The sequence below is a fragment of the Canis lupus genome, chromosome X (assembly GCF_048164855.1).
Source record: "Canis lupus baileyi chromosome X, mCanLup2.hap1, whole genome shotgun sequence".
In the NCBI taxonomy this organism is placed as follows: domain Eukaryota; kingdom Metazoa; phylum Chordata; class Mammalia; order Carnivora; family Canidae; genus Canis; species Canis lupus.
In genome coordinates this window covers 58,258,091-58,273,181 of record NC_132876.1, presented here as the reverse complement: position 1 = coordinate 58,273,181, position 15,091 = coordinate 58,258,091, and the positions used below count along the sequence as shown (strand labels likewise).

Below are 15,091 nucleotides of genomic sequence, written 5' to 3'. Positions count from 1 at the left end.
GAGCCTAGGATCCTATTACATTGCCATCTTAAACACTTCAAAGTTCTAAACCTTTTAAATTCTTCTGGAAACCTCTAACCCCTAGTCTAAAATTTTTTTAAAAGGAAGGATAAATTCTAAGTTTCTAGTTTGTTCATCTAAAAAGTATTATGATTCTGTGAAAGGTGTCAGATACATTTTTAGTATATTCTACCATTATTATCTCTGGAAATTAAATTTTTAAATTTTTTGCATGTAAGAAATGTAGTATGTAAAAAGATTTTTATCCATAACAGACATATGAAAATGCAAATAATATTTAATTGGGTGGGGATATAGAAAACTTTTCTCCCCATACTTTTAATAAAATAATTAACTATTAAAATTTCAAGCTAGTGTGCATTTAAAGATTTTTTAAAATGTCTATGAATGGAAAAGGGTGGGACAATCCAGAGATTTAAAGAGGATGTTAGGAAGAGGAGCATGTGGGTTTTATGGTAAGAAGTAAAAATAGTTAAAATTATGAAAGGGAATCTCTACACAGAAGTAATTATTAATGTAAATTATCCATAACCTTTTAATGCAGAGATAGGTTTCTCAAGCATATGTGTACATGCAAAACAGCACATTTCACAAAAGATTATTATAAAATAGTAAATATCTTCATTATTTTCCACTTGGATTCCAAATCTCTTAATAAATAGCATCTGGCATTCATTTTGATAACTCTTTATGTTTCTATGAGTGCTAAGTACCTTGTAAATGCTCAATTAATATTTAATTATAATGAAGAACAGAGATATCTAGTAAATGATATTCTTTTTGTTTCTCACTTCTAGCTTTCATACTGCATTAAAAGCAAAGCATTATCTATATCAATATATAGCTAACAAATTGGTAACAATATTCTTAGATTTGCATTTCAGTGTATGGAACAAATTGTTGATCACACAGTTAATTATCTCACCAATGCAGCAATATAATTCAGCCATTAGGCTTATCAAAATAACTTTACCAACTTCTTTCAGGCTCCAGTTATTTTAGTCCTATGTGATAAGCATAGAAACTGTGAAGTTTCATTTCTGTTAGCTTTGCTAGAATGTTCTATCTTTAAAAGTTTCTATTCCTGGTTCTAAGCACATGATTTCCCAGAAAACTTGCTGCAAAGGAGTCCCTTTTGGAAGCAGACAGATTTCGATGTGGCAATTTTGTTATATTAAAAGGTCTTCATCGAGGTTCCAGCATTGAAACTTAGTGAATTCTGCATATGTATGGAACAGTTTTTGGCTTCCCCACTGGTCAAGGCTTAAATGTAATCACGTAAGATTTCCTGACAGCTGCATGGCACCCAAAAAAGGAGCCACTTTGTATAACTATTGCTTCAAAACCTCCCTCCTTAGATAGAATTTCTCTATGAAGTTAATGCAAATATCCACTTAAATCATATATAGAGTTTTCAGAAATCAGGCAGAGCAAGACATTTGTAACACAAGACCATGAATACTACTTGGCAGGATTTGATATCAATTGGTGTGTATTGCTCTAATATGTATATTGCACAGCTGGATCCAGACAACTGCTAACTATACAACATAGTCAGAATTGCTAAGAGAACATTCAGTAAGTGAATGCACACAGAAAGCAACCTATTTTCTTATCATTTCCTTGCTGATGAGTTCTAATTTATTCCCAAACCAATCTATTACTAAATTGAAAATATGATTGCCAAGTTCCTTTTTAGAAATGTAAAAACTTAAAAATTTTAGCATTCCCTTATTCATGCTTAACCATGTTCTTTTGTTGAATTACAAATAAACATGATATCCACTATCAGCCTTTATAGTTATTGCAGGTTGCTACTTAACAAAATTATTTTAAAACATATTATTCTGAAATTGTGGTTAAAAACGTAGTTACATTTGACCAATACTGTATTTGTTGTAATGACCTAAGGACAAAAAAGTCTTGCCTGTAAGAAAGACATGTAACATTAGAAATAATAGAAATAAAATTGAGAAATAACAAATAAAATTTAGTATATAAAAAGCTTTTGTCTCACCAGAAAAAAATTTATTCTAATAACCAATGTCTATATCCAATACTATCTGTCCTGTTTGAATAAGTTAAAGTCATAGTTATCTGATATAAAAATAAAGTAACAATAGAAATAATACTAAAAACATGATTATCTACAAATGTTCAATCCACATATAATGGTATCTAATCTTGCTGGATAAAGATTATGGTCCTATTTTTCATGGAACTCAGTCCTGCTTGCATTATTTCCCTAATATTTGTGATAACTATGTTAAGATTAATCACTAGCAAATGAACTCTAAAAGAACTATCAACACGAATAACAGAATACTTATGTAATACCCAATGAAAGATATACTAGATATTAGAACAACTATTCTGCTGTTTAATTAAAATTAATTAAAAAGTGGAATTTAGGACACCTGGTTGACTCAGTTGGAAGAGCATATAACTCTTGATCTTGTGATCCTGAGTTCAAGCCCTGCATTGACTGTGCAGATTAGTTAAAATAAATAAACTTATCTTTAAAATGGAATTTATTCAGTTAGCAATTTTATTTAATTGTGTTATCACCAAACTCTATCATTCATTCAAAGAGAAGAAAGTTCACAATTCTACTATAAAATAATGAGGCCAATTCTCATAAGCTAAACAAAAAATCAGCCTCATTAAATTATCAGAAGAGCTGATACAAATATGAAAACTTAGACTTGGAATATTGTCAGGTATACAGGCGATTAATTTCATGTACCCTAGAAGGCAGTACTGCTATACACATGGTATTTGAATAAACTAATCCAGTATTGCTATGTTAAATGTTGTACAGAATAATGAAGAAGTACAAGGTATTTTCCTTGCCTCCATGAGCTTAAAATAAAGTTGGAAAGACATACATTTAAAATGGATAAGTTTGGGATCCTTGGGTGGCTCAGCGGTTTAGCGCCTGCCTTTGGCCCAGGGTGCGATCCTGGAGACCCGGTATCGAGTCCCACGTTGGGCTCCCGGCATGGAGCCTGCTTCTCCCTCTGCCTGTGTCTCTGCCTCTTTCTCTCTCTCTATGTCTGTCATAAATAAATAAATATTTAAAAAAATAAATAAATAAATAAAATGGATAAGTTTAAGGAGAAATAAATGTGGGCTAGAGAAGTTAATGTAACCATGGTGAAATTAAGACTTGATTCTTAGAGGATTAATTTACTATGAACATGCCAATAATCAATCATTTTAATTTATTTGCCAAAATGTCCAGATCAATCTATTAAAATTAAAATGTCAAATGCATGTATGTAATATTGCTTCTTTTTCTAAGTACAAATACATTGGGCAGGCTGGGTGGCTCAGCGGTTTAGCACTGCCTTCAGCCCAGGGTGTGATCCTCGAGACCTGGGATCGAGTTCCGCATCAGGTTCCCAGCATAGAGCCTGCTTCTCCCTCTGCCTGTGTCTCTGCCTCTCTCTCTCTCTCTCTCTCTCTCTCTCTCTGTGAGTGTGTGTGTGTCTCTCATGAATAAGTAAGTAAAATCTTTAAAAAATACATTACATTCTCAGCCTGAATAAAGTGCCTAATTTAAGCTTTCTGTTTTCATCTTACAGACTAATATAGTAGAATAAGAAGAAAGTCACTCCCTGCCTGCCAAATGAACGTATTAACACTTATGCATGTAGGTACAGAAGAAAAATGATTTATCAACTAGTATAAGGCATGTGTTACCATAAAAAATAAAACCAAATATACATTTTGTGACATGTTGATATGTGGGCATAAGAGGATTGTTAAAGTATTGAATTGAATGAGAATCAAATTTAGTATTATCAGCATAGCTGGGAAATGTTATCATTGTTTCCTTAGCAAGCATATTTTTTTTCAGTCTCAATAGAGGTCAATATTTCCTTTTAAAAATGTGAATGTATCACTTGAGGTTCAAGTGATAGTAACATTATGTTCTCCAGAACAAACCTGATGACCTGTGCACAATTCTGTGGGATCACTTGGTGGCCAAGCTTTGACTATAACTGAGGGTTATTACCTTGTAGGAAATATCCTTATGAAATATACAGCCTGACTTCTGAAGCAGAGATAGAGCTGGAAATACTACTAGTGCTCTTGCTTAAGAGGTCAAGTCTCTGGCATTTATTTAAGTGGAATATAAGAGAATATTATAAGCAAATGGTGATTTAGGGATTTGTTATTGTGTTTCCTATATTCTCTGAAGCAAGCCAATATCTGTATATTCTTTAAGACTCCTGTTTAGTGATCTTTCAACATATGATATATCTACTATAAGCCCCTAATAGTGTAATCCATTGACAGGTTAACTTCTCAGTAAGAGACCACTTCCCACCCATGTTATCCAACCCCAAAACATAGACGTGATCCTTGACTATTATCTCTTTCTCACTTGCCATATCAATTACCAAGTTCCACCTGATAACTCTTCATATTTCTTAAATGCATCAAGTGTCCGATTCTCCATTGTTACTATCTTAGTTTAAACAGACATAATCTTTCACCTGACCTGTTATCATAGCCTTCTAACTGGTCTGTCAGCTTCCAGTTCTGCCCTACTCCAAACTTCACCATCAATTTTCCATAGTATATCTAGAATGATCTTTCCATAAGAGAAACCAAATCCTGTTATTTCCATGACTTAAAACATTGTGATGGTGCCCAGTAACCTATAGGGTAAATACCATATTCCTTAGCATGTCTCATAAAGACTTTCCTGGTAGGCTCTCTGAATTCTTTGCCAACATCATTTTCTATGACCTCCCTTCCACCCATCATCCCGAGTGCTAACCATTTCAAGGTACTTAGAGTTCCACAAACACTCCCTATATATTCACACTTTCCATGATTTGAGCATGTTATTGTCTTTAGCCCTGAAGCCTTCCTTTTCATTTGAGCCCTACTTCCACATACCTGAAAAATTCATATTCATCCTTCAAAGCTTAGATCAAAAGACACATTCTTTGTAAAACTTTTTCTGATAAAGTCAATCATTTGCTTTGTCTTTGTGCTCCCACATTTCATACACACTAGCCCTACAGTGTATTCTACGTTGCCTTATAAGGATCTACACCTATATATCTCCGTATTTTTTTAAATATTTGAGGGCAGACCAGAAACATGTCAGATTCTTATTTATCCCTGCTGTTAAGCAGGATACCTAGAACCTAGTAAGTTCTCAAAAATTACGTTAGATAATTTGCTTGACTATATTGATAGATGGTGTTTGGTAAATAAGATATACATAATATGATGCAAATAAAACATATATGTGTATTTTTAAAATCATGGGCAAATTTTAATATTAAGTATTTGACCTCTACTAGTCTCTACTCTTGATACTTTCATTCTAAAAAAACAGTGGAAAAAGAAAACTAAAAACAGTAGAACAGTTTTAATCAAAATCAAGCCATTATTGTATCTGCAGTGGGAGTTGTATACTTTTGGGGTTTAAAATTTTATTTAATTATTTTTTATAATTCAATTTGCCAACATATAGTATAACACCCAGTGCTCATCACATCACATGCTCTCATTAATGCCCGTCACTGAGTTACCCCATCCTCCCACTCACCTCCCCTTCAGCAACCCTCAGTTTGTTTCCCAGAGTTAAGAGTCTCTGATGGTTTGCCTTCCTTTCTGCCTTTTCCCCATTCAGTTTCCCCTCCTTCCCTTATGGTCCCTAGCACTATTGCTTATGTTCCAAATATGAGTGAAACCATATGATAATTCCCTTTCTTTGACTGACTTCACTCAGCGCTATATCCTCCAGTTCCATCCACGTTGATGTAAATCGTAGGTATTCATCTTTTCTGAAGGCTAATATTCCACTGAAGATGTGACATTAATATTCCATTGTAGACATTGCCGCTATGAACACTGGGATGCATGTGCCCCTTCATTTCACTACATCTGTATCATTGGGGTAAATACCCAGTAGTTCAGTTGCTGAATCATTAGATAGCCCTGTTTTTAACTTTTTGATGAACCTCCATACTGTTTTACAGAGTGGCTATACCAGCTTGCATTCCCACTAACAGTATAAGAGTTCTTTCTCCACATCCTTGCCAACATTTGATGTTACCTGTCTTGTGAATTTTAGCCATTCTCATCAGTGTAAAGTGGTATCTCATTTTTTAAAGATTTTATTCATTTATTAAAGAGATAGAGATTGAGAGAGAGAGAGAAAGAGGCAGAAACACAGGCAGAGCTTCTTGCAGGGAGCCCGATATGGGACTCGATCCCAGGGCTCCAGGATCACACCCTGGGCTGAAGGCAGGCACTAAACCACTGAGCCACCAAGGGATCCCCTCATTTTGGTTTGATTTTATATTTCCCTAATGCCAAGTGACGTGGAGCATTTTTTCAAGTGACTGTTGACCATTTATAAGTCTTCTTGGAAGAAATGTCTGTTCATGTCTTGTGCTCACTTCATGACTGGATTGTTTTTTGGGTGTTGACTTCGATACGTTATTTATAGATCCTGATATTAGCCTTTATGTGATATGTTATTTGCAAATATCTTCCCCCATTCTGTAGGTTGCCTTTTAGTTTTGTTGAGTGTTTCCTTTGCTGTGCAGAATATTTTTATCTTGATGGAGTCCCAATAGTCCATTTTTGCATTTCTTTCCCTTGCCTTTATAGACATGTCTTGAAAGTGTTTTAGCAATTTGGGGGTGAAGTTTTGGGTGTTTTCCACACAAACTATCATGTCATCTCCAAAGAGTGAGAATTTGACTTCTTCTTTACCAGTTTGAATACCATTTATTTCTTTTTGTTCTTTGATTGATGAGGCTGGGACTTATATTACTATGTTGAACAACAACGGTGAGAGTGGGCATCCCTGTCGTGATCCTAACCTGAGGGGAAAAGCTCTGTTTTTCCCCATTGAGAATGATATGTAATATGGGCTTTTTATACTTTGCTTTTATGATGTTGAGGAATGTTCTCTCTATCCCCACACTTTGAAGAGTTTTAATCCAGAAAGCATGGTGTACTTTGTCAAATGCTTTTTCTGCATCAATTGAGAGGAACATATGCTTCTTGGCCTTCCTTTTATTAATGTGATCTATCACATTGATTGATTTGCAGATGTTGAACCAACCTTGAGGTCCAGTAATAAATTCCACTTGGTCATGGGGAATAATCCTTTTATATAATGTTGGATCCTATTGGCTTCTTTGTTTTATTTTGACATCCATGTTTACCAGGGATATTGGTCTGTAATTCTCTTTTTTGATGAGGTCCTTGGTATTGGGATCAAGGCAATGCTGGCCTCAGAAAACAAGTTTGGAAGTTATCCTTCCTTTTCTATCTTTTTAAACAGCTTCAATAAAAAGTTTTATTTCTTCTCTAAATGTTGGTAGAATTCCTCTGGGAATCTTATTTCTTGGGAGGTTTTTGATCACTCCTTCAATTTCCTTTCTGGTTATGTGTCTCTTTAGGTTTTCTATTTCTTCCTGTTTTAGATTTGGTAGTTCATAAGTTTTCAGGAACACATCCATTTCCACCAGATTGCCTAATTTGTTGGCATACCATTGCTCAGAATACTTTCTTAAAATTGCTTGTCTTTCCTCGGTGTTTCTAATTATCACTCCTCTTTCGTTTATGATTTTATTAATTTGGGTCCTTTCTCTTTTCTTTTTGATAAGTCTGGCAATGGTTTACTGATTTTATTAATTCTTTCAAAGAACTAGCTCCTAGTTTTTGTTGATGTGGTCTACTGTAATTCTGATTTCCATTTGAGTTCTGCTCTTTATTATTTCTCTTCTCCGGCTGAGTTTAGGCTTTAATTCCTGTTCTTTCTCCAATTCCTTTAGGTGTAAGTTTGACTCATGTAGTTGAGATTTTTCTAATCTTTTGAGGGAGGCTTGTATTGAAATGTACTTCCCTTTTAGGACCGTCTTTTATGTATCCCAAAAGATTTTGAACAGTTGTGCTTTCATTTTTCTCAGTTTGCATGGATCCTTTCCATTCTTCTCTAATTTCCTGGTTGACCCATTGATTTTTTAGTAGGATATTCTTTAGCCTCGAAAAGTTTGAGTTCCTTCCAAACTTCTTCTTCTGATGGAGTTCTAGTTTCAAAGCATTGTGGTCTGAAAATATGCAGGGAATGATCCTCATCTTTTGGCAGCAGTTGAGATCTGACTTGTGACCCAGTACATGGTCTATTCTGGTGAAAGTTCCATGTGCACTTGAGAAGAATGTCTATTCCCTTGCATGAGGATAGAATATTCTTTATGAATCTGTGAAGTCCATCTGATCCAGTGTGTCATTCAAGGCCTTTGTTTCTTTGTTGATCTTCTGCATAGATGATCTGTCCATGGCAGTGAGTAGAGTATGGAGATCTCTTGCTATTAATGTAAAATTATCAATGTGTTTCTTTACTTTAGTTTTTTTTAATTTTTTTATTGAGTTCAATTTGCCAACATATAGCATAACACCCAATGAGCATCCCACCAAGTGCCCTGCTCAGTGCCCAACACCCAGGCACCCCAACACCCCGCTCACCTCCACTTCCACTAGTTAGGTGTCTCTCATGTTTTGTCACCCTCACTGATATTATCACTCATTTTCTTTCCTTTCCCTTTATTCCGTTTCCATAATTTTTATATTCCCCAAATGAACGAGACCATATAATGTTTGTGCGTTTCAGATTGACTTATTTCACTCAGCATAATACCATCCAGGTTCATCCACGTCGAAGCAAATGGTGGGTATTTGTCGTTTTTAATGGCTGAGTAATATTCCATTGTATACATAGACCACATCTTCTTTATCCATTCATTTTTCAATGGACACTGAAGCTCCTTCCACAGTTGGGCTATTGTGGACATAGCTGCTATAAACATCGGGGAGCAGGTGTCCCGGCATTTCACTGCATCTGTATCTTTGGGGTAAATCCCCAGCAGTGCAACTGCTGGTTCATAGGGCAGTTCTATTTTTAACTCTTTGAGGAACCTTCACACAGTGTTCCAGAGTGGCTGCACCAGTTCACATTCCCACCAACAGTGCAAGAGGGTTCCTCTTTCTCCGCATCCTCTCCAACATTTGTTGTTTCCTGTCTTGTGAATTTTCCCCATAATCACTGGTGTGAGGTGGTATGTCATCACGGTTTTGATTTGTATTTCCCTGATGGCAAGTGATGCGGAGCATTTTTTCATGTGCTTCTTGGCCATGTCTATGTCTTCCTCTGTGAAATTTATGTTCTTGCCTTTGCCCATATCAGGATTGGACTGTTTGTTTCTTTGCTGTTGAGTTTGATAAGTTCTTTATAGATCTTGGATAATAGCCCTTTTTCTGATAGGTCATTTGCAAATATCTTCCCCCATTCTGTAGGTTGTCTCTTAGTTTTGTTGACTGTTTCTTTTGCTCTGCAGAAGCTTATCTTGAATAAGCCCCAATACTTCATTTTTGCTTTTGTTTCTCTTGCCTTCATGGATGTATCTTGCAAGAAGTTGCTGTGGCCGAGTTCAAAAAGGGTGTTGCCTGTGTTCTCCTCTAGGATTTTGATGGAATCTTGTCTCACATTTAGATCTTTCATCCATTTTGAGTTTATCTTTGTGTATGGTGCAAGAGAGTGGTCTAGTTTCATTCTTCTGCATGTGGATGTCCAATTTTCCCAGCACCATTTATTGAAGACACTGTCTTTTTTCCAGTGGATAGTCTTTCCTCCTTTGTCAAGTATTAGTTGACGATAAAGTTGAGGGTCCACTTCTGGGTTCTCTATTCTGTTCCATTGATCTATGTGTCTGTTTTTGTGCCAGTACCACACTGTCTTGATGACCACAGCTTTGTAGTACAACCTGAAATCTGGCATTGTGATGCCCCCAGCTATGGTTTTCTTTTTTCATATTCCCCTGGATATTTGGGGGCTTTTCTGATTCCACACAAATATTTTTTTTAAATAAACATTTGGAATTTTATTTAAAAAAAAAAAAACATCACAACCATGAACATTGTTACAGTTAGAGGCCCTCCTGGTTCTCCACAATGGTACTGAGCATGCTCACAAGGGGTTCCCATTGTTTAGTCTTTAGTTAAACAACCATCTTTAAAAGAAGGAAAAAAATCTCGGCACACTACCATTTAGCTTGTTTTAATGTTTCTTCACAAATGGTGAAGAATACTAAAGTACAGAGAAGGAATAATCATAATGTTGTGGCCAACATTATAAATATGGAATTATAAATTTAAAACATTTTCTGGTTTAAAAAATAAATCTGGTAGTCAATGCAGCTCTGCGGGGTCTCTGCGTCTAGTAGGGCCGGTCTCTGCACTCCTGACGGTGCTCGCCTTTATCCATTTTTCCATGTCCTCCACGCCCACCTCTTCTTCCTCCCATCTGTTCCATCAAAGGTCCAGGGGGCCCACCAGGACCGCCTCGTCTTCCTCCACCAAAGCCACCTCGGTCCATGCCCCGGCCAGCACGGAAGCCCCCTCTGTCTCCACTGCGGCCACCTCTGAACATCCCACCCGGACCACTGCAATCCATGAGGCCACCTCTTCCTCCCTGCATGCCACCAGGGCCGCCTCTGCCACGGTCACCGCCCGGGGGCAGGAAGGGTGGTGGAAGGAAGCCTTCAGGCTTCGGGGCCTTACACTGGTTGCATTCTGTTCTCCAGGCGAAGTTCTGGTTTCCACACCCCGGATTGGGGCACTGCCAGTCCCCAGCTCGGTGCTGGACATTTCCTCCTCCAGATGGGTTCCCTCGGGAGCCCCGGGGTCCTCTTGGGGGAAAGCCACCTCTGTCTCCTCCAACGGCCTTCCATGCGACCCATGGGGCCCCAGGACCTCCACGGAGTGGCGGTGGCATCCCTCTGCTCTCACGGGGAGGCATACCACCCCGCATGCTGTTCATTGGAGGTTTCTTCTGAGCGAGAGAAACCTTAAGTTTGCTTCCTTGAAAATCTTTCCCATCAAACCACTCCACAGCAGCCTTGGCAGTTGGTGGGTCTTCATAGGATACTGTAGCATCACCTTTGGGCTTTCCTGTTTCCTTATCCAAGTAGATATGGATCATGGGTTGTCCGGTTCTCTTGTTCATCTTAACAATTCCACACTGCTTAAATAAGTCAGCCACATCATCTAGAGTCACATTGTCATTTAAGCCTTGCACGTAAATTGCATTGTTGTCAGAGTCTTCATCTGGATCTACAGGTGGGCCTAGATCAAGATCTGGTCCTTCATCCATGGGTCCACCAGGCTTATTGAAGCCACCTCGCTCTCCAGCGCTGCCCATTCCACCGCGTCCTCCTCCCCGTCCACCTCTGCTCATGCCTGCATGATCAAATCCCCCTCTTCCCCTGCCCCGGTTATCAGTGCCACTCATGCTCTGGTTCTCTCCTGGTCCGGAAAATCCTCCAGACTCCTGCCCATAAACACCCATCTTACTGGGGTGGTCCTGTTGGAATGAACTCTGCTGCCCGTAGCTGCTGCTCTGTTGGCTATATTGACTTGGAGCCTGGCTGTAGTATCCAGTTTGAGGGGGATAACTAGTGGGCGGCTGCTGCCCATAGCTGCTTTGTTGACCATAGCTACTCTGCTGTCCATAGCTGCTCGGCTGCCCATAGGTGTTCTGTTGAGAGTAACTGCTCTGATCATAACTAGTCGGCTGTGTAGAGGAGTAGCTGGTAGGAGGATAAGATGGTGGTGCTGTGACTGGCTGCATGGGGTAGCTCCCAGGTACCTGGGGATAACTGTAGTTACTCTGTCCATATCCTAGGCTGGGCTGGTTGTAACCCCCTATGCTAGATTGAGGTTGACTAGTCTCAGCAGGTTTGTTACCTTCCTGTGGTCTTGCAGGTGCGGTGGCCGCTGGCTGCTGCCCATAGGCTGGGTAAGCAGGCTGAGTGCCATATGTAGACTGAGCAGCATAGGAGGCCTGGGTGGTAGTGACCATAGCAGTGGTGGTATCATAAGCACCAGCGCCGTACCCCTGGACAGGCTGAATGTATGCCTGAGGGGCAGTTGGAGTAGTATAACCAGCGGGAGGCTGTCCATAAGAAGTTGCATAGGCGGTCTGCCCATAAGTCGCAGTGGTCTGAGCCTGGGTATAGCTGACGTCAGTGGGCTGTCCATAGGTTCCATAACTCTGATGCCCATATGCCTGGGTGGTCTGTGCATATCCTTGAGTTGGTTGGGCGGTGTATCCACTGTAGCCCTGCTGGGCTGCAGCTTGGCTGTAGGTACTGTAATCCGTGGACGCCATTTTCTCTCCTTCCCTCTCATTCTCTCAACGTCCGTCTCCCTCTCGCTTTCCCTCTCTGATTCCACACAAATCTTATGATGATTTGTTTCAACTCTCTGAAGAAAGTCCATGGTATTTTGATAGGGATTGCATTAAACGTGTAAATTGCCCTGGGTAACATTGACATTTTCACAATCTTAATTCTTCCAATCCATGAGCATGGAATATTTTTCCATCTCTTTGTGTCTTCCTCAATTTCTTTCAGAAGTGTTGTGTAGTTTTTAGTGTATAGGTTCTTTACCTATTTGGTTAGGTTTATTCCTAGGTATCTTATGCTTTTCGGTGGAATTGTCAATGGGATTGACTCCTTAATTTCCCTTTCTTCAGTCTCATTGTTAGTGTATAGAAATGCCACTGATTTCTGGGTATTGACTTCGTATCCTGCCACACTGCTGAATTGCTGAATGAGTTCTAGCAATCTTGGGGTGGAGTCTTTTGGGTTTTCTATGTACAGTAACATGTCATCTGCAAAGAGGTAGTGTCTGACTTCTTCTTTTGCCAAATTGAATGCCTTTTATTTCTTTTTGTTGCCACATTGCTGAGGCTTGGACTCCTAGTCCTATGTTGGAGAGCAGTGGTGAGAGTGGACATCCCTGTCTTGTTCCTGATCTTAGGGGAAAGGTTCCCAGTGTTTCCCCATTGAGAATGATATTTGCTGTGGGCTTTTCGTAGATGGCTTTTAAGATGCTGAGGAATGCTCCCACTATCCCTACACTCTGAAGAGTTTTGATCAGGAATGGATGCGGTATTTTGTCAAATGCTTTCTCTGCATCTATGGAGAGGATCATATGGTTCTTGGTTTTTCTCTTGCTGATATGATGAATCACATTGATTGTTTTACGAGTGTTGAACGAGCCTTGCATCCCAGAGATAAATCCCACTTGGTCATGGTGAATAATCTATCCTCATGATCTTTTAATTGTTTGTCTCTTTTTTCCTCAGTTTCCCTCTTTGCCATCAACTTGTCTTCTATGTCACTCACTTGTTCTTCCACCTCGTTAACCCTCGTCGTTAGGACCTATAGTTTGGATTGCATCTCATTTAATTTATTTTTAATTTCTGTCTGATTAGATCTAAATTCTGCAGTCATGAAGTCTCTTGAGTCCTTTATGCTTTTTTCTAGAGCCACCAGTAGCTTTATAATAGTCCTTCTGAATTGGCTTTCTGACATTGAATTGTAATCCAAATTTTGTAATGCTGTGGGAGAGAGGAATGTTTCTGATTCTTTCTTCTGATTCTTTCACCTCTCTTCTTAGGTGAGTTTTTCCTTCCAGTCATTTTGCTCAGTGCAGCGTGGCCAAAAACAAGTTGTATTGGGAAAAGGAGAAAAAGAGAGAAGAGAAAGAAGAAAGAAAAAGAAAAAAAGAAGAAAAAAAAAGAGAAGAGAAGAAAAAAAGGGGGGGAGCAAACAGAAATAAAAAAAAAAACAAGGGGGAGTATCCTCTGATTCTGTATACTGTTAATCCCTCGACTTCCCCTGGAACTTTCCAGTGCTGCTTGGTCAATAATTTGCTTTTCCCCGTCAGTCTAGCTGGTCTTCTGGGGGAGGGGCCTGCAGTGCTGATTTTCAGGTGTTAGCACTTGGGTTTAGCTGCTCAACCCCAGCCTGGTGCAGGGCTCGGGGAAATTTGTTTAACCTATTTATCCTGTGAGGCCACTGTGAAGCTCAGTGGGAGTTGTTTATCCTGTGAGGCCCCAGGAGGAACAACAACAGTAGCAGCGGCCAGCTTTCCAGCCCTAGAGTCAGCTCCTGCAGTAACTATGGAGCTCTCAGTCTGCAGGGGCCTGGATGCTCGGGGGCGCTGATTTCAGCTCGGGGCCACCCAGAGGCTGGAGCATCCTTGCTGTCCTGTGTCCTCCTGGCTTCTCCCTGTCCCAGGGGGAGCGCCGGATCTTGGGCTGTGTCCCCAGTGCCCTGTGCTCCCGGGCCTGTGCTGCTAGAATCGTACTCCCCGCCGCACAGGTCCCTCTGTGCGGAGACACTGCCCAAGCCAGGCTGAGCTGCTCCCGGGGCCACACAGCCCCCTCCACGTGAGCCGCTGCCTGAGCCGCCCCTGAGGTTTTCCTGGATCCAGCGGTGCATGCACTGCAGCCCTTTAGGGAGCTCGGCCGCAGAGTGTAGCGTGCTCTCCCCTGGGTCACAGGTCCTCTGTTAGTGCCCCTGGGAGCCTGAGGGCATCCCCGCCCCTCCTGGGATCCTGCTCCAACTCCCTGCCTGCGCCTTTTGGTCCAGGAAGGTTCGTGAAGCTCCTGCTTCCCTGGGATGGGGCTTTCCTGTCCTGGGGGCTCTCACCCTGGCCTTAGCCCGGCTCCTCACAGGGCCCCTCCCCCTTGGATGCCTTTTGTTTCTTTATTTCTTTTTTCCCCCATCTTCCTACCTTGATAGAAGCGTGAACTCTTCTCACTGTAGCATTCCAGTTCTCTCTCTAAATCTCAGGCCAAATTTGTAGATTTTCAGGATTATTTGAATGTTATCTATTATTTGAAGTAATTTAGTGGGGATAGGTGACTTGGGGACCCTACTCTTCCGCCATCTTGCCCCCACTTCCCCCCCCAATGGTCACTTTTCTATTTGTAGGTTTCCAGACATTCTTTTCTTACATCTCATGTTGAATTCATAGGTATTCAGAATGGTCTGATATTTATCTATTTTATTCAGGAGACCAGATGAAAGGAGGACCCCCCTACCCTTCTGCCATCTTGTCTCATAGACATTTGTGTTTTTGGAAGATACGAAAATATCAGGAGACAATAGTATCTTATATTCCACATAATTCAGCAGATGTTTATTGAGTACATTTATTGAGTAATTGATTGCAG

The 15,091-nt window shown here is 40.1% G+C and overlaps 1 protein-coding gene and 1 pseudogene across 6 annotated transcripts in view; one reads left to right on the top strand and one right to left on the bottom strand.

Moving 5' to 3' along the window:
* APOOL (apolipoprotein O like) overlaps positions 1-13,733 on the top strand; it is a 245,795-nt gene extending 232,062 nt beyond the window's left edge. For all 6 annotated transcript variants that reach the window (XM_072817926.1, XM_072817927.1, XM_072817932.1 and 3 more), the window contains one exon: positions 13,528-13,733. In XM_072817926.1, coding sequence (XP_072674027.1) covers positions 13,528-13,718 — 191 coding nt within the window. In that variant the 3' untranslated portion in view covers positions 13,719-13,733. The remainder of the gene's footprint in view (positions 1-13,527) is intronic.
* LOC140628394 (RNA-binding protein EWS pseudogene) lies at positions 9,945-12,282 on the bottom strand (annotated as a pseudogene).
* Positions 13,734-15,091: the final 1,358 nt, after the last annotated feature.